The following is a 19,240-nucleotide window of genomic DNA, read 5'->3' as shown; positions in this document are numbered from 1 at the left end:
ACTGCAACATATGTTATGTCCCTTTTCTGTAGTTCTAACAGTTGGTTTGCCTCCACAGAGCAATCAGTACTGCAACATTTGTGTTATTATTATTATTTTTTAAGTTCAACTTATTTTCCTATTATGGTTATTTAGGTAGATGTCACCAAACTGTATTGTTGTCCTCAGGCTGTGCCAATATATGTACCAATGAAGATTTATTCCATAGTTCAATAATAGGAAAATGATATAAAATGATATAAAATAAGACATACAGACATAGATATTTAAACATTTAGCCAAACTTTCTAATTTTATTAGTCTTAACAGCAAATTTTTGGAGTGACAAAAAATGTTTTTTCTTTCTATTCAGAAATCAGTTGGTAGACCAGCTACTATAAAGATTATTCACATTTTGTCCAGAGATTTAAACAATAGTGTGCTATTTGCTTATTTACACATTCCCCTTACTGTGTGGCTGTTGTTGCATTAAAATATCTCTCTAAAACAACTCTCCAGACATCTTACAAAAAGCAGCTATTTTCAGAGTGGTTGGTTTTAACAGCAATGCCTCAACCAGTAATTAATGCATTCAAGTCATTTGGGAAAGACAGTAGATATACAGCAAACCTCTGACATCAAAATACTGTTTACATAAACTTTCAGGTGTTAAGTGATGCTTGGGAGCCTAATATTTACCAGTGGGTTTGTCACTATAAAGAAAACAAGGACAACACAGAAAGAAAATAGAAAAGAAAAAGATTGATTAATACAGCTGTGAAACTTACTTTAGATCACCAAATGTTACTGAAAGTGGTTTCTGCTTAATTTAAATTTTAAAACATCATTCATTCATTTGAAACGACAGCTACGTGTAAAATCAGATGCTTTTCACACATTCTTTGTGTCTCTGCTTTTCTCTCAAGGCTGTTGCTGCTGCTTCCTGGTGAGTATTGAACAATGAAGCTTGAAACTTTGAAGTTAATTTAATTATAAAGATAAAAACTTTCAATCTGCATTGGTATCATAATCTGCAATAAAGTAAATTATATTGAATCCTATTTGTATTAGGGTAATACTAAAAGGATAAAGTGCACAATCCCCTCTAAACATATTTGAGGATCTCTATAAAAATCCTCAGCTTTGAATGATAGGTTTTGTCTGACATAACATGTTTTGTTTGACATGTGAGACAATTCCTTAATATGGCATATTCTCCTTATGTGGAGTCTTTCAAAGTTGTATACTGGCCCTAGATTAGCTGCAAACTAGTTGCTACTTGGTGTAAAGGTAAAGGTGATTTAAGATGAGCACAGATGAACTTTCCCCTTTCAGCAGAGTAATGTGAAAACAGCCTTCTAGTGTCAAACTACATTATACATCATTCTGTACAAACATGCAACTGAAGAAGAAACAAGAAAAACACATTTTTGACCAGTGGGATCAGACTCCTAACTATTGAGTTATGGCTATTTAATTGATGTATATTGTTGTTGCGCCACCTACAGGAAAAATAAATTTGTAGCAATTGCACAATGTTCAACTTGTGATTCAGGAGTTATGAGCGGGGTGAAAAAGTGCTCTGTAAATGGCCACATGGGGGGGCCATTGGGTTGAGGTCTCCACCTGAATTTGCATCAAACTTGTTTGAGGCATCCTACTAACTAACACAGAGACAAGCCAACAAATGGGACCAGAACATAACCTTATAACAACAGCATGTGTTCAAATGATGCTCACAGTTCAGGTGTGACAATCCTTCCTGTCTGTGTAAAATCTGTTATGGATCTTAAAAGGTTTAGCACATTGAAGAATATGCTGTTTATTTATGGTATTGTGACTTTAAACCTGGTTCCATCCCTTGAGCCTCCATCCTATGTCTGTTCATCAACATGTTCATCGCCACAATAAAAACAAACAAACAAACAAACAAAGACAAACATTAAACAGACTTAGAATAAAAATAACCTTTAAAACCTTCTTAACTCCAGCTACCCGCTCACTCCAGTCCACAAGGCAGTGCAATAATACAACTGTCCATAATCCCATCACAGGTACACTGCGATGGTGCTGCATTATGGTTGTGTCTGTGTTTGTGTTTGTGGTTGTACCATCTCTGTGTGAGGTGGGGGTGTGGTGGGATACACAGGGACACTATATTCTGTATACACAGGGGGAAGATCCTCAGGCTTGAATGCAAGCTGAAACACACAGAAAAAACAAAGACCAAGTCAAACACAAGAAAATGCACAATGAGGTAGATGATATGTCTTGTGTTTTTTGCAGGGGAATTTGGTTTTATGGCAAGTCACCAACATTGGTTGGGAGAGCAAAAGTATCAGATTTCTATCCAAATCCATTCTATTCTAGCACTTTTAGTGACATAACTTGTTGGTGAAATATTTTAAATGTGTTCTGGAGAACACCATTTTGAGAAAAGAAAGACGAACCAAGAAAGTGCAAATTTACAGTCAAATTTTTGTTATTTTTTCTTCAATGAATTCCACATCGCACATGTGGTCCCATGACAAAATATAACCTATTTACACAGAATAATGACCCAAAAAATCTGGCAATCATAAATAATACACAATATAAAAAATAGTGTTTTCAACATATTTCTTCTTCCCCTAGTGACCCCTGACCTAAGACACTTTTTTTTTTTGGAAAGATGGGAGGAAGAATTCAGTGTTCAGAGAAAATTATTTTCAGTTACACTTTTTGAGGATGCACTACAAGTGACACAATTTTGTAATTTTTGAGATCTTTCAATATTTCTTATCATGGCAGAAATAGAAGGGAGTTCAATCATCTCCTTATGAATGCCATGCAAATACTCTCAGGTCAATCATCTTTCTACTTCAAGAAAACTTTTTAAACACACATGATGTGTCACCGGATGGACAGGAAATGGCAAAACATGCATTGTCAGAATTAGATCTCTTGTCTTCAAAGATGTCTTCAAAGTCTCAGCTTCACCTGAGTTAGTCCACATGAATTATCAAAATAATATAGTAGCAGCCAAAATGGCAACACTGCCTCTTTATGATAAGAAGTGCTGGGTGCAAAATAAATTGTGACACCATCTGACGCAATCCCAGTTTTGGGGCCCATCACTGATTGCTTTGCTTTAGAATCACCTCACTATACGCAGGTGGGGGCCCAGAGAAGACTTCAGTGCTGTATCGTGGCGGTGTGAATTCATGGCTGTATCGAGGCACCCCGACTTGATCTTCACCGTCCTGCTGTGACCTGCCACCAGGGAAGGGTATAAAATAAATCGAAGGTGGCCATCCTTCCATCTCGTTGCGCCTTAATGCCTCCCTCTCAATCTGCTCCTCCCTTAGGCGGCTGCACGCCCTGCAGAAGGTGGTGCAGAACATGATGAAAAGGCCGAAACCCAGGAAGCCAACGAAGATCCTTGGAGAGGAGGAGGAGGAGGAGGAGGAGGAGGAGGAGGAGGAGGAGGAGGACGAGGAGGAGGAGGGGAAGACAGAGAGAGTTGATGGACAGGGCAGATAAGTTATTTGTCTTTCTTTTTTATTATTTTTGCTCATCAAGTGAGCAAAAGTATTTGAATCATAACAATTTGAATATGATTAAATTTTATTAACTTAGATGTAAAAAAGAATGTGTCTTACTCTACAATGGGGATATAGCCCAAGGGCATCCTTAAAGCTGTGCAGATCAATTCAAAACGGATCAAAATGAATAAAGGTGGAGTCAAAAACCTGAATCACAGTGACGACCTGGAGGTGAAATAGGCAAAACATTGCATATTGAATTGATTAAACACTTTATTGATAGGCTATTAAAAACAAAGCAAATCTAATCTCTGTACTTTTATTAAGTTAATATACTTCATAGATGCATGCTTTTTTGCTTTGGGCCCATGTTGAGGAAGTTACTGCACTTTTTTTCCTTCAGTTAACAGGAAAACATACTTTGAACTCATAAATGCTTTGTCATAGTTACCATGATCTCAGAGATAAAAGTCATACAGATATAGGCTGTTCATAAGAGTACAACCCAGTTGTCTGTCCTGCAGTAACCTCATATGGTTTACAGTCATTCTTCAGCACAGTCTACTGGCACTTGGTGTTATAACACAGTGATCTGGAGAACACGTATTATGCCATATGCTTGTAAACTTATCAGTTGATCACCTTAATTTTACCTGTATCATGTGTCATTGTGAAGCACACTGATAAACTGGAATGATGATTTCAATAATTGCCTTGTCCTATTTCTTAAGCTTCATGTACCCATCTGATTACCTAAAAAATGATGATAATAATAATAATAATGATAATAATATTTGTATAGCACTTTTCAATACAAGTTACAAAGTGCTTCAAAGTATACAATATAAACAGCGGTCAATAAAAACAATCAGATACACAAGTTAAAATTAGGAAGTAAAAAAGCTTTCCTATAAAAATGTGTCTTGAGAAGTGAGATAAAATTGGGAACTGACTCTGCAAGTCTGATCTCCACAGGCAAGTTGTTCCACAGAAAAAGGGGCCTTGATAGCAATGGCCCTGTCGCCTTTAGTTTTCAGCCTAGATCCTGGAATAGCTAGCAGGGCCTTGCCAGCAGATCTTAGACTACGTGCTGGCTCGGATAAAAGATCTATAAGGTCAGCCTATGCCTGGCTTTTAAAGCAAATAAAATAATTTTTAAAATCAATCCTAAAATGAACAGGTAACCAGTGCAAAGATGCTAAAAAAGGGGTGATGTGGTCACATACTTTATACTGTGTTAAAAGCCGAGCTGCTGCGTTTTGAGCTAACTGTAACTGTAGAGTCATTTCTGGCTGAGACAAGTACATAGAAGTTACTGTTGATATTTTTTGTTACATGGTTTTCACAGGACAGCAATGAAATTATACTGACTGAGGTTGACAATGGCATACAGTATATTCCTCTCTTGACTGACAGGGTTTTGTTATATGCTACTAGTCCACAGGTAGGTTATAGCACATAGGAACGCCTCTGAATCACAACATGATGACAGTAAATCACTAGTTACGTAATTTACTGGATATCACAGGTTTCAACAGGGTTAAAACACCAGAAAAGTGTTTCAGTTACTTTGCAAATCTGGAGACTACATCTGAGCCACAAACTCCCTATAAAAGTTACTGCTGGTACATTTTGGCTTAATTTCCTCTCATGTCAGGTGGAAAATATAAGGAACTGTGTGGCTCTGTTCATCACAGGCTTTCATCAAAGTTATACCACAATTTAACATATGCGAATATCAGCTCAGAAAACAAACCACAAGAGAATTATCATAAAACTGACTGAACTTTCACCTGCCACCTGGACTGTTAATGTGAACCAGGTCCTCCACATGATGTTGCATCTGTATATGTAGGAAAATAAAAACTATATATACTATGTGGTCTAACCTGATCACTCTTTTAGATTAATGAACAAAAGGAAGCAAACAAAATCACAAGAGAAGTAGGTGAGGTCAAAATTCACCACTTGGCTGATCAGTGGGCCGCGAGGCAAACAGCGGTCAGTAGGGATAGGGTTCAGGTCTAAAGAGCTCCTTGATGTGTTTACTTTGATATATTTCATAACAAGTTTACTCTATCAGTTGTCTATGAGTTTCATTAAGATGAATATAAAGATTAACAGAAGCAGACAAATCAATCTCAGGTCCTTACCTTCAGTCCAGAGACAGCTCTCCTCAGGTGTAGCGCTGGGAAGGAAAATCTCACGAGAGCAGAGTACAGTTTCTATTGTGGGTGTGTTGCTGAGGGGGTGGCGAGTGTGTGTGTGTGTGTTTGTGAATGAGTGTGTGTGTGCAGAAGTGGGTACAAAGCCAAGTATGTATATGAACCCCTGAACACCTTAAAATATTGAATTGTTAACTAAATGCTTGGCCTATAGTAAAGAGCTATTTGTATGCATTTATGCTCACATATATAAATGCATGTGTGTGTTTTATCAGCTGGACAGTGTGTTTTATTAGTTTGTTCTAAAGGTCCATCAGAAGAATTTATGGCAGCATTAGAAGTTTTAAAGTAACAGCTACCTTTCTCCAAGAGCCCTCAGCTGAAACACAAGACCATGAACCTGTTTCCCATTAACTGAAATCAAAAGCTTTAAAACCTCAGGATCCTCAGTGTTTACATGAGCATATAGAGTAAACGTAAAGTGGTAGAAGAAGACACCATTCTTTTTTTTCATCACAGGTAGCTGAACGTTTTGTTCTCCAAACACAAATAGACAGATGTTTGCATGTGTAACCCACGTGTGATCTGTTGGGGGGGGAATCTATAAATGAGTAAAAACATATTTTAGTTCAATCAGGGTCAAAGCAATAATTCAAGGGATACATGGCTTACATTTGATATTATATGACTCAGTTTGAGTTTTTCAGTTTTTTTTCTGTCATAAAATTCCTTGTTTTTCACAGGGGCACTGCCATTTTTAACCAGGTCGACAGAGCCTAGATTGAGTTTAAACACATATACGAGTATCTTAGCCATATGCTCGATTTGTTTTTTTTTTCATTGTGTGAGTGTGTGATTGAATGGAAACATAAATAACGTAAATCAGTAGCCAGGAAATGTAAGTTTTATTGTTACCAAAGCGTATGACCCGTTGATCAGAGGAGTGAAAAGGTACAAAGGTTGCATCCATATAAGGGCTACACATGCAAGTTTACCCACATTACCAGAAAGGGTTTGTGATTGTCAGGGCAAATACATGCAAATGGAAATTTAAGGATTAATGTGTAAGATTTAGTGCCATCGAGCAGTGAGGTAACAGATTGCAACCAATTGAATACCCCTCCCCTTCCAAGCAAGTGGGAGAACCTATGGTGGCTGTGAAACTTCCAAAAAAAGGCAAACTCCATTGGTGCAATATTAAGCAAGCTGAATTTTATTCAAAACAACACTTAATCCTTAGGGAATTAAAACACAATTGCCATGAATCCAGTACAAAGAAGGGATGTTACAGTACTGATAAACAACACATTACTTATAGTAACTTTCTTGTGTTATTTATATGAGAATTTATGTTCAAATGTTACCAAGACGAACCAATGGGGCCAGAATCTTTTTTTTTCATGCTCCAAAATTGGAAAATTAAGACACCAGTGTAAAAATAGTACCTGACCTGATATTACAACAGTGTGTTCTTGAGTTTTAAAAATATTTAAGTCCATTTCATAACAACCATTGAATCACACAAAAATAAGTGCATTTAGGTAACTTTTTCCTAGCTGCCCCTCAGGGACAGAATGCATTCAGGTACAGACATTGTAGATATTCCCATATTCCCAAATATGTTTTACATAAAGACTGGAGGTCTTTGTGGTTTTGTTTTTTCATGTTTTAGTTGGTTAGTGGTCTGGTAACTAAATATTTGAGTACATTTTGATATCTGATGTGCAGTGTATTTTTTTCCGCTTCTTTTTTGAAACATTCACTATTTGTAAAAGAAACAACAACAAAAAAACAAAAACTCTACAATAATTAATTTATCAGTCTGCAGTAAAGCAAGGTGAATGAAAAAAATAATTCAGATAAAGGGGGAACTTCTACAATGTCTTGTATCTTGAAATTTCAACTAAAAACCTCCCAACAACACACACACACACACACACTTTAACAAATGTGCACACACACATAAAACACACACACACACACACACTTTAACAAATGTGCACACACACATAAAACACACACACACACACACACACACACACATATAGTGCAGACACAGACAGCTATGAGCAAAAAATGTCCAGGCTATTTGTGTCTATTGTGAAGCATTTTCAGTAGGAAATTACACTTGTAAAAAATAAAAGATTTAAAAAAAAATTGAAAAGCCTTAAGGAGTTCCTAGGAACACACCAATTAGGGAACCCAGGAGGTTCCTTCAAGACCCATTTGTCATAATTCATAACTTCACAAACCTCTATCATATGGAGGTTCTTTACGGCGTTCCTTAAGTCTATTTTCACATACTGAAGAAGTCTATCACGACCATTTCAGATCTTCTCGAGTCTAAAAAAATACAGCATTTAGTTTAACGCTTGTAGGTGACACTGAGGTGGAAAAAGTCACAAGTAAGTCTAAAGTGCTGGTACATTTGTCCCAAGTCAGGAGAGTCAGTTTGCTAATCAATATGTACTTAAACGACACAATCTCCAAAACATAGTGACTCGTGTGATTATATTCAGTTTTTTATTTGTTTGTTTGTTTCGTTATCCTGGTTTTTGGAGTGTTTGGTGAGGTTATTGGTGTTCAATTGAATTGAAAGGCTTTTTGGATTTTTGTCGTTAAGTATGAAGTCATTAAATCTGTGATCACAGTCTGAGTGGAGTCATGTGACCCATTTCCACACCCCTAGTTTTGTCTGACTTGAGCAACATCATTTTTCACTCTAAACATTTTTTAAATTTTCCCTGGATTTATAAATCATCATGTGCAACTCTGTGGTTGCGTTTGTCCAGCCAGGCCTTTAGCAGAGGAAAGTTGGTGTCCATCCAGCGGATGTTATCCTCGATGGTCTCGTAGGTCTGCTTGATACACCTCATCTCTGAGCCCGTCTCCTCAGTCAGAGAGCCGAAGAAGCTTTTTATCTGAACATATGCAGACAATGAAAACGTTAATACACAACTATGTTTGACATGAGATCCAACAATGCACATCCATCTTGTTAACAAGCTTGACACTAGAACAGCAAAGTGTTCTTTACAGTGTCTGCTATAGATAAAAATAACAGAGAAGTTGATATAACGCAACAATACAGAAAACAGTTTTGCTCCCATAAACCACCAACACTAATTCTATGTCATTTTGCAATCAGTACTCAACCTAGTACCAGAATACATCAATTATTACTTTTCATACAGAAAATACTATATTCTTTCACATTTGAATCATGTCATTAATATTATTTAGCTACATTTGTACATTTGTTTTAGTTTATTTCCCTTTTAATTGAACATGTAACAGTTTAGCAAAACAAAGAGATGTGGGACAAAGGTCTAACAATTAATTTGAAGCCATTTGGGTCAAACCTCCTGCAGCATCAGGACACCCTGTAGTATCAACTGGCCTGTTGTGGACACGCAGCCTTGCTTACCTCATGCAGCATCTCCCTGGTAGAGTACTGATTGGTCACCCCGGTCACCATGTATGATACGGAGTGGGAGCCCAGGTCAAACCTGTGGCATCAAAGAAAACAGTTAAATATAATTCACCACACATCTATTAATATTGTCTTGTACACTTTACAAAAGGAATAGACATCATTTTAAGTTTTTTTTGTTTTGGACATTCACAAATGCCAACATTTTTGGTTTGTTTATTTTGAGAAATCCTTGCTTTACAATTTTTTTTTATTCAGTCCTTTTGGATCTAAAAGAACTTGTTGTATGTCAGTTCAACATTTTTAGCTCCATGCAAAACTTAAATATATATATAGCTTAAATACTTGGTTTTATTTTGCTTCCTTTTCTCCCATGTAATACAAAAGGTTGTTCAACTGGGACCTAAATCTGGGACCTCTTGCACAAACATCAGAATCATACAGACTCACCCCTGCCCCCACCCCCTATTGTTAGAGTCCCATTGCACGGAGGGCAACATTTAACATTTTTGTATAGAAGTCAAGAGCTTGCAAAGTGGGAAGTTGTCATATCACAGTTCTTGACGGGACAATTGTTTTAAATACAACTCCATTTTGCCTGATAAGACAGGTATATTTTTTACATACAATTCACGCATCTTAAAAATTAGAGAGATGTAAAGGTATAATGAGTTGACTGACTTCTTGATCATGGTATGCCAGTTGGCCCGCAGGAAGTCCCATCCTAGTTTGTAGCCACGGGGGTTCTTGCTGACAGCGACGACCACATCCGGTAGGTCCTGAGTCTTCATCACCTCACCACTAAGGCTCTGCGCCATCATCCTATAGAGAGAAGAACACATTTAAAGGAAGGCCAAGGGGGAAAAAACTGGTACCTCTTCTTTAACTAGGATTTATTTAACATAACAAACACACCATTTGAGTTTGTCCTGCAGTGGGCTGACTGCCATCGCAATCTTCATGCGGCTCTTGACAGACATTTGGAGCGAAGAGCGGTACTTCTCAAACAGATAGTCCCACCCCTCTGGTGTTCGAGCTCCAATAACAAACACAGCCATGGTGATGTCAACAGGGAGGCTGAAATACACAGAAGAATTTTTAAATACCCCCATACTTCAGGTTATTTTTTTTTAAAAAGACCATAAAAAGTGTTCATCATAGTCATCATAATTTAACAATCATTCTAAAAATCTAGTTGTGTAGAAAAACAATGAAATGCAGATTGATGAGAAACAGGACCATGACCCCTGACCTCATTTTGCCATCGGAGTCCCTCCACTGGTTAAAGAGCTGTGTGGCTTTTGTCACACAGGGAGCGTAGTTCCTGACGCAGGCGAACAACAGCAGATAGCTTCTCAGCACTCGCTCAGACACTGAACCAGAGTCTTTCCACTCCTGCTGGTCGATCAACCCACGGAACAGATCCACAATGTAACTCTGTAAAACACAAGCAGACAATGTAGATTCAGCGCTGAAGTGGGTTGTTAATAAATAAAATAACACCACAGATTTCACATTTCCAATTCTGATAATTTGATAATTGACTGTGTTGATTGAATGTTGGTTTTTGTATTCTGGTTCTGTACATAAAAGCAACTGTTCTACTTAGTTTGAGCAGGTAGAAATGACAAACAGTACTTAACATGTATGTAGAGCTGTTCATTCTATGTAGAGAAGCATGACTGAGCGTGCATACTCTCGTTTTGTAGCAAAAAAGCTTTGGCTTAAGTGTCTTTCTCAAGAGCTTAAAGAGAGCACTTCTTTCTAATTTTGAATGCCATGATATTTCAGAGCTCTCTCACCAAGAGCCTCACTTCTCTGAACGACACACTTTTAAAACCGTGTTTACAAATATAGTTTGCTGAAACAATTTCCTGCTCCTCCATCAAGTTAAACTACTTTTAATTTTGAAGGGGATATAACATGCTTTTTGGGATTTTCTGTATATAAACATTGTCAAAGTTCCAAAACTTAAAACTATATAAATAACTGAAAATCAAAAGCCAAGGGTTCAGTTCCTTAGTCACTGCTGCTACGGTAGTTGCTAAGATTGGTCCAGGGTTTGTTCACGTTGTCCACTCATGCTTCTGATGAGATTTCGGCTCAAAGCTGTACAAATGTATTTGATAATCTGACATTTGGAGTAAAGAAGGAGAGTAAAAATTGAAATCCTACTACTTCTGTTTGTTTACATAGCCTCCAAAGCCAGCTTAAGTCTGCTGAGGGGCTAAACAATCACAACAGAGTGGACTCAACAGGAGGGGGGGCTTAAAGAGACAGGAGACTGAACTGAGGGGTTGCAGAACGGGCCAGCATAATATAATATGTAAGATTAAATGTATTTTATAGACATAAATGGAATATTGTCTGTTTTGTTAATGTAAATGTTATATATGAACTCTGTCTTCTCTAACCTTCATCTGGTTCTCCACAACAACCAAATCTCTTTTCTCCATCAGTTTGTAGAGAGGTACCAGCTCTCCGAAGCCCTGAGTCACAGGCATGATTGCAGTCTCTCTGGACAGGTACAGAGACAGCTCCAGAGCCGTGTCCAGTCTGACCTTCCCGACACTGCAACACACATGGCAGCCTTGAAACTAACAATATGCTAAAGTTTTGTCCATTTTCACAGGATATTTTGTTTTTTGACAAGCTAAGAAAATCTTAGCCCTAACCTTAAATAATACATATAAACGAGGAGGACTGCAGACAAACTCCCTTTCTAACACAGAGTAGGTATTTGCAAAATGTTCTTGATTCAAATTTCACTGAGCTGGAGCGACTGTATCACTAAAACTACTCATTGCATGACAGGAAAATTATAAAAAACATATGATCTGCAAATGTTTCCAGACCTGACCAGCTGGAATACATTGTGAATGAGGCTGGCACGGTCATTGCTGCTGAGGGCTGTGTGGTTGTGTTTCAGCAGTTTGATAATAGAGTTCCAGCCCTCGCCTTTGTAGTGAACCATGTAGTAGCCGCTCATGTCCACATTGAACTTCACCCAGTCCACCTCCTCTGGTAGGTACAGGATGTCTGCAGGGAGGAGGCGTAAACACAAACTTTGGACTGGAAAGGACTTTATCTTTGTATGTACAGTATGAGGGTAAAGGATGAAAATAGCAAACTAGAAAACCAGCCTGATCTCACTGAGCAACACACTCACCTGACTTTGTCTTAAGCAGGAAACGATGGATGGTGCTGGAGGCACTGGTCATGTAGGTTAGTGGGATCTGCCACAGGAATCTATCAACGCATAATGATTATTAAAATGACATTTAACAAAATAAAATAAAAACATAAAATTATAAAATATTCTATATATAATATCCTAAAATTTAAAAAAAAAATCATCCTGTGACCACATATGCAGCTGCTGAAGGTTTCACACTTCACACTGCATGCTTGAACTACTCTTTGTCGCCATCAGGTGGCACTATCAAGAATAACAGCAATGGATGCTACTAATTTGAATTATTTGAAATTATAAAGTATATGATGCTGTAATCAGATAAACACATTCTAAACACAGAACATTATATAGATATATAGAGACAAAAGCAGGAAAAGGGATCCTTTTGGAATAACAAATCCACTATAACAATCTCAATCGGACTTTTTACCCTTCAATGAGCGAGGGATCATCTGTCTTCAGGTAACGCTGCTGACTGAGCCTAACCTCGCGACCTCTGACCTCCACAGTGACCAGCGGGAAGCCCTCCTGCAGTGTCCAGGTGTCCATAATGGCCCGGACATCCAGCTCATCACCAGAGTACCATTTCTGCACATAGACACACACATTAAGATACATTAGTCAGTTTTAGATATATTACATCTGTCACTGTTACATGAATTACAGTTTATGTATGATGATTTTTTTGGTTGACTCTATTCTTAAAACTTACAGAGGCTTCAGAGTGGACGTTGCTTTTGGAGCAAAATTCTTTGTGTTTAATTCCGCCTTCGTTCAAATTATCTGAATTGCAAATCTGGTGGGGAAATATACAAAAGTTTAACAGAAATTCATAACAATGCCAATACTAATGTTTACAGGAACACTCAACACACAAACACACCAAGTCCCAAATTGTGTTTTTACAATAGAGAAGGGAATTACTTGTGTCAAATGTGTCTCCCAATTACAATATGACAAGCAAAAAAAACAGGTAACAAGACTAGTTTTAGATTTTATAATAGGTAATTAGAAAAAGGTAGGTAATAAGAAAAGCCAATATTAACCACTGAGGTCAGGCTAACTGGATATGCAAGGCGAGGTATCACCCCATTAATGTGCACTTTCTGAAAACGAATTTGGCCATCACATCATGCAGAGAGATCCCGGCCAGAAGCAAAACTTACATTAGTCAGGCTCTCCCACAGGTGGCTGTTGACAGTGTTTTGGTAGCTGAAGCGCTTGAGGTATCGGATAATGCCAATCTCAAAGACCTCAGGTGTCAGGAAATCTCGTAGCATATTCAGGATACATGCCCCCTAAAAAAATAAAATAAAACAGACATGCTGAAAAGGAACAAATCCATGTTGTGTGATTGCTTCTATGAGTCCCCTTAATGGATTTCTAATGTTTTGTCTTGAGTTTAGCTTCGGGAGTAATTATTTATGGAATTTACAAATAGTGGATTCCCAGACACAGAATGAGACAAAAAGAGATAGACCTTGTCATACGACACATCGTCAAACATCTCCTGGATCTGTGTGGGGTTTTCCACAGGGGTGGAGACTGGGTGGGAAGAGCTGAGACCGTCTACCTCCATGGCCTCAAAACACTTTCCCAAAAAGAAGTCATCCTGGGATCAGGGAGAGAAATGGAGAAAATGTAAGAGTGTGTATGTTTTGAGTAAGATATGAGTTAGTTTCCTGTACTCGGCTCTCACCACGTGCAGCTCAGGATAGGTGATGTCGAGAGAAATAAACTCCATGAACTTGGCAAAACCCTCGTTAAGCCACAAGTCATTCCACCACTCCATCGTCACCAAGTTCCCAAACCACTGGAACGAAAGGAAAACATATACTGCTTCATGTGCAAAGACAGGATATAATGATGTAATTCTTCAACATAATTTCCTAATACTAGCAACTTATTGTGAAACCATATTACAATTTTTATCCTACATTTTCTTGCTATCGTTGGTGGACAAAACTGATGCAGGCAGTTACCTGGTGTGCAAGCTCATGGGCGATAACCTTGGTGATACCCAGCTTGTCTGAAGCGGAGGACTTTTCAGGGTCGAATAGTAGGCCCGACTCTCTGTAGGTGGTCAGCCCCCAGTTCTCCATCGCACCTGATTGGAAGTCAGGGATAGCAGCCAGGTCTGCAGGGAACAACAGCAAAATTGTAAATATGTTAGATTCCCCTGCTGGTCCAACTACGAAACATGTTTTTTTACACTTTATCTTCATCGTTCAGAATATAATTTTTTACTTTACTGGCCATTTTAAAAACTGCAGGTTCCCTTTGAGTTGAAACCCCTCTTGCATGCCTCCTCTATGGTCCCTTTTTAAAAATAAGTTCACTTTCCTACAGCTTGTCTGGTCAAATTAAGAGACAAGCTGTCCATGCCGTTTAGTTAAATTTCCATGCCTGTTTAGTTAAAAACCATTTTACCAAGGAGTAACTTTTGATAAGAACTTACTCTGAATGTCTAAATAACGGTCAGACATGAAATGTGTTCATTTGCCATGCAAATCACAGAGTTTCCACTGACAGCTGAGAGACCACAAGCACTTTTATATGCTGTTTGAAATGGTTAACAGAGGTAGAGGTGTAGCCATTAATGCTGAGTCTATCCTGTGCCATTTCTGTAGCCATTGAATGGTGTAAATAAGAACATGGATAGAGTAGTAATAGCATAAATACATACTGCAGCTATGGTACTGTAATATCTTAATAACATTTAATTTTACTAACCTTGTTTGGGTAGTGGGTAAGGAATATCAAAGTAGTCATCGTAGAAGTCCAACAGCTTGACTGCAGCATCCAGTGCATAAGCTGTCTGGTCGATCTTCTCAGGCACAGCATAGATTGAAATCTGATAAAGAACACACTCTTCAGTATTAATATGGCACAATAGTTATATTTATTACTGTATCAGCTGTTACACAATCATTTCAAATGTATACCATACCAAAAGTCTCTCCAAAATACTGTGCATACATTTTTTTTACAGCTACTACTACTACAGCCAGTCTATCTTCTTTACCTTGACACCATGCTGGGTAGTTCTGCTCACAGACATGAAGTCAGACACAATATAGGCCACCAAGTAGGTGCTCATCTTTACAGTGGTGTCGAAGTGATCCTCAAGCAAATTTCCCGGCAACTCCACTGTTTTTACCTGAGAAACAAAGAAGTGTAGTGATGAAAATGGAGGAGTGAAACAAAAGACAAAAGAAAGAAAAGGTCAATGGGTCAAGTACAGATGGAAATTTGAAAATCTTATGTAGATCAGATTAAAATGAAAATACTTATAATAACACCAATGAAATGTCGAGTGAAATACTGCCAATAAAGAAATCATAAACTTATCCTGCAACGAACATGCATGAGGATCTATTAAATGTTATAGTATAATTAAACTACTAATTATTAGTAATAATTCCTCTTGGAGATCAGTGTACATAAACAAAGTTATTGCAATGTTTGCGTTTACCTTGGGCATGTTGGATATGGCTATGTGGCGTGGCTCTCTAATAATACGGATGGTGTAGTTGGCCTTGAAGGCGGGCTCGTCAAAACAGGGGAAGGCTCCTCGGGCAAAGGTTGCTTCAAACTGTGTAGATGCCAGAACCCTAATAACGTATTAAAGTGAGATTATTTGTAACATGCTGTAAGAAAAAAAACTGTGCTAGAGCTGCAATATCAATCATTTTCAACATCAATTTAACATCGCAAAACCTGTTATACTGTGGTTTAGTTAACATAAAAATGAGACATTTGTCAAGATTATTAATAGCCTCAGTCTCATTGTAATGGTACTGATGGTGTTTCAAGGTTGCTAATTATGTCCTCTTCCACTCATTGGTAGTTTTGTATGCTTATGTTTTTTCTATTGTTCCTTCTGTCATCTGTTTTTTCGTCTGATCAGCTCTCCAAAAGTATGCTGTAATAGCTAAATTAATCCACTCAGATAAGGCGTTAATATACATAATTTACAATCATGTCTCAATAGTAATGTGAGGTCGATTAAATGATGACAAGAAAATTATGAAAATAAGTCATTCATGGTCTTACCGGACTTCTCCACTGCTGGTGCGGTAGCTGCTCTTGTAGAAACCATGGAAGCTGTCGGACAAGTTGGCAGCAAACCCCAGCTGAACTTCATACTTCCTACCTTTGGTCAGCACTTTGTCTGACACCAAGGCGAGCTGGTGGGAACGAGGATACTCCAAAACCTGGAGAGGCCTCACACCTTCAGGTGCCAGGAGCAGCACATTGGATATCTGCATCTGCTTGGCATGGAGAACGACAGTGTTGGTGTCCTCCTTCACATCCAGCTGGATACGAACAACGCCAGTGAAGTCCAGGGTGGTGAGGTTAGGGTGAAGGCTCAGGTCATAGTGGAGGGGAAAGACGGTTTTGGGAAGCCTCATGCGGTCCCAGGGAAACGGCTGGCCATTGGTGGCTACAGGGGTCTCCTTGGCTTTGCTTTTATCTGGTAGCTGCGCTCCTGATGAAGGAGGCAAGGAGGCAAGCAGCAGTAGGAGAAGAGCTGCTAACATGGTGGTAAGCAGGAAATCCTCTCACCTGCTGGAGTGAAATTATACATGCAGGGTTACATTCAGAAATACTAGTAGCTGTATCATACACTTTCTAATCACATTAAATTAAAATAATAAGGTTAGTTACTACCAGAAGTATTCAGTACTGATCATTCTTGAATAAAAAGGACCTTGCTTTATTATCCAGTTAAGGTTGCAAACGTGCTACATGATCATTGTTTCAAAGATTAGTAATAGTTAATCAAACTACTGCTACACAAACACACAATATGTATTTGAACCGGACAATGACAACGCAAAAACAAGACAGGTGATATGCAAATGCAGTACTTTCGATTTCATACGCATTTCCTCTAATTCATCCACTAATTCATGTTTGCATATCCTGTATATACAAAATGTGTATTTCACAAAAAACTGAAATGTTATGATATATTCCCTGTCTTAATATTAGTCCACAATAGATCACAATACATCAACTTACTGTGTCGACTTGTGCACGAAGCTTCAACAAGACCGAAAGTGAAACAGTTGCGGAGGAATTGCATGCTGGGAGAATTCAGGATATCTTAAGGTCACATGCATCACTTATATCTACAACTATACAGCTGTGTACACTGAGTTTTGATATCAGGACGTCTTCTCATTTTGCTAATACACACAGTCCAGAAAACATGAGTTGTAAAGAAACCCGGTGTGTTTTTTTAAGTATAAAACAATTCACGACCAGCACATTTTTTGTAAACTCTTAATGGTTACAGGTATCAAAGCAATAGCTTCATAGGTATCAATTGTATAGGAAATACTGTAGAAGGAGACCATGGATTTATTAGGGAAACATGCAACAACAGGAAGTTCCGTGTTGAAATGATCTGCAATGATAATACTTCACCACTAGAGTGCGCCATAGCTTTGATTATCGGTGCTCTCTGTATTTTTCTGGTTTACCAGTTTACTATCAGTTCCTGACTGACGATAATCCAGATTCTAACAATCCCTCAGTTTTAAACAAATGTAAATAACAGAAATAAAGTAATTAAAATGTTATAATTGTAAGTGGCACAGCAGGGGAAACAGGTCCCCAAGAACTACAGGACTACAGGGTAGAAAAGGAGCATGGTACTATGCTTCCTTTTAAATAAATAAACTGGCTTTTAATAAACTGGCTCACTAAGAACATTTTCTATTTGAAGAATTGAATCATGTTAATTTAGTTTTAATAGTGCTGTTTTTGTTGGCAGCACTTTGATAGCATTTATTATATGTAGGTAGGTTGTTAACTTGTTTTTTGTCCCTCCTGTAGGTACTGCAGTTCCTGGTGGAGTAGGTGGTGCCCTGGGCTCACTCACCTTTGATAGTTTGTAGGGGCACATTATTTAGTTGGTGTTTTTTGTTTTGTGTTCACAGATACTGCCTTCACACCATGGTTGGTGGCCGCAGTATGACTATCTATCACCTTCCTTTCCAGCAGGTACTGTTTAACTACGGCAGACAGTCGTTGATGAGCTCTACTAAACACAACGGAAGATCAAGCCAAGCAAATTTGGCAGAAAAAAATAATTGCAATCAATTGTATTTCATTCTGTAGTTTTCAAACAATAGGGCATAAAGATTGTAAATATGCTGAGGATTTGGAGGTGTATAACCTGTCACCTGACCCTTAGTCCCACAGAAATATGAAAAAGTCCTTCAGAAATATCTCTTAAAGCGACAGAGGAAAGACGCCTCTTAAAACTACCAACTACAAGAAATTACAAGTATTTGTTTTCCCAACTCCACAAAGCTTATTTATGGACTAGTAAAACAAAAACCCTGAACCATTCACGTACACCGATTGTCAAGACAATTTGAACATTTTGACATTGGTGGTGGAAGGAAGTATTCATATTCTTAGTACCAATACAGCACTACAGTAAAAAATAATCAATTACATGTAAATTCCTGCCTGAAAAATCCTATCAAAATGGAGCTAATTATAACTAATTTATATATATTTAGCTAGTTTAGTCCATTGGGTCCCAACCCCCTGAAGGGTTGTGAGATGATTAATGGGAGAGGAAATAAGAAAAAACAAAACTCTGATAGATGAATCAGTTTTCTTAGATTTTTGGGTTAATATATTGGATTATTTGACCATGTATTCAAATTAAATCATTTCAGAAGTTTAGAGGAAAAAATCACTACTTGGTGAAAATTTTCTATAAAAGGTCAAAAGCCAGAAAGGTTGGAGACCCCCGGTTTCACCTTTAACAATGTGTTGTATTTTGTTATATTATCCATTGTGTCAAATCTTCATCTGAAAAATATCTAAAGCTGTCAACTAAATGTAGTGGAGTAGAAAGTACAATTGTTCCCTCTGAGTGGAAGTAAATAAGCATGAAATGTACATACAAGTAAAT

At 38.0% G+C, this 19,240-nt stretch overlaps 2 protein-coding genes across 4 annotated transcripts in view; both read right to left on the bottom strand.

Annotated features, from left to right (window-relative positions):
• Window positions 1-265: 265 nt before the first annotated feature.
• Window positions 266-5,737, bottom strand: si:dkey-283b1.6 (uncharacterized). The gene is made up of 4 exons (XM_062418152.1): window positions 5,657-5,737; window positions 3,621-3,728; window positions 3,120-3,399; window positions 266-2,180 (listed from the first exon to the last, which is right to left on the bottom strand). The coding sequence occupies exons 2-4, from the start codon at window positions 3,647-3,649 to the stop codon at window positions 2,055-2,057; spliced, it is 435 nt and encodes a 144-aa protein (XP_062274136.1). The 5' UTR covers window positions 3,650-3,728; window positions 5,657-5,737; the 3' UTR covers window positions 266-2,054.
• A 1,121-nt stretch (window positions 5,738-6,858) lies between these two features.
• erap1b (endoplasmic reticulum aminopeptidase 1b) overlaps window positions 6,859-19,240 on the bottom strand; it is a 154,132-nt gene continuing 141,750 nt past the window's right edge. Inside the window, exons 1-19 of one of the 3 annotated variants that reach the window (XM_062416966.1) lie at window positions 18,191-18,291; window positions 16,354-16,869; window positions 15,773-15,911; window positions 15,323-15,457; window positions 15,031-15,151; window positions 14,280-14,434; window positions 13,997-14,110; window positions 13,778-13,909; window positions 13,464-13,595; window positions 13,010-13,093; window positions 12,728-12,885; window positions 12,271-12,350; window positions 11,957-12,140; window positions 11,516-11,672; window positions 10,354-10,538; window positions 10,017-10,178; window positions 9,783-9,923; window positions 9,096-9,177; window positions 6,859-8,589 (exon numbers count right to left, since the gene is read on the bottom strand). In XM_062416966.1, coding sequence (XP_062272950.1) covers window positions 8,419-8,589; window positions 9,096-9,177; window positions 9,783-9,923; window positions 10,017-10,178; window positions 10,354-10,538; window positions 11,516-11,672; window positions 11,957-12,140; window positions 12,271-12,350; window positions 12,728-12,885; window positions 13,010-13,093; window positions 13,464-13,595; window positions 13,778-13,909; window positions 13,997-14,110; window positions 14,280-14,434; window positions 15,031-15,151; window positions 15,323-15,457; window positions 15,773-15,911; window positions 16,354-16,841 — 2,820 coding nt within the window. In that variant the 5' untranslated portion in view covers window positions 16,842-16,869; window positions 18,191-18,291 and the 3' untranslated portion in view covers window positions 6,859-8,418. Of the gene's footprint in view, window positions 8,590-9,095; window positions 9,178-9,782; window positions 9,924-10,016; window positions 10,179-10,353; window positions 10,539-11,515; window positions 11,673-11,956; window positions 12,141-12,270; window positions 12,351-12,727; window positions 12,886-13,009; window positions 13,094-13,463; window positions 13,596-13,777; window positions 13,910-13,996; window positions 14,111-14,279; window positions 14,435-15,030; window positions 15,152-15,322; window positions 15,458-15,772; window positions 15,912-16,353; window positions 16,870-17,325; window positions 17,439-18,190; window positions 18,292-19,240 lie in introns of those variants that run through there. The other 2 variants (XM_062416965.1, XM_062416967.1) reach the window with 2 other exon arrangements.

The sequence above is a fragment of the Scomber scombrus genome, chromosome 4 (assembly GCF_963691925.1).
Source record: "Scomber scombrus chromosome 4, fScoSco1.1, whole genome shotgun sequence".
NCBI classification, from domain to species: Eukaryota; Metazoa; Chordata; class Actinopteri; order Scombriformes; family Scombridae; genus Scomber; species Scomber scombrus.
This window is presented reverse-complemented; position numbering and strand designations above follow the sequence as displayed.

Coding starts and splice junctions, on each gene's coding strand:
- si:dkey-283b1.6 (XM_062418152.1), bottom strand. CDS start 3,649: ATGCCCTTGGGCTATATCCCCATTGTAGA. Junction 3,400..3,620: donor GGCTATATCCCCATTGTAGA/GTAAGACACATT, acceptor CTCCTCTCCAAG/GATCTTCGTTGGCTTCCTGG. Junction 2,181..3,119: donor CCCCACCTGCGTATAGTGAG/GTGATTCTAAAG, acceptor TGTGTGTTTCAG/CTTGCATTCAAGCCTGAGGA.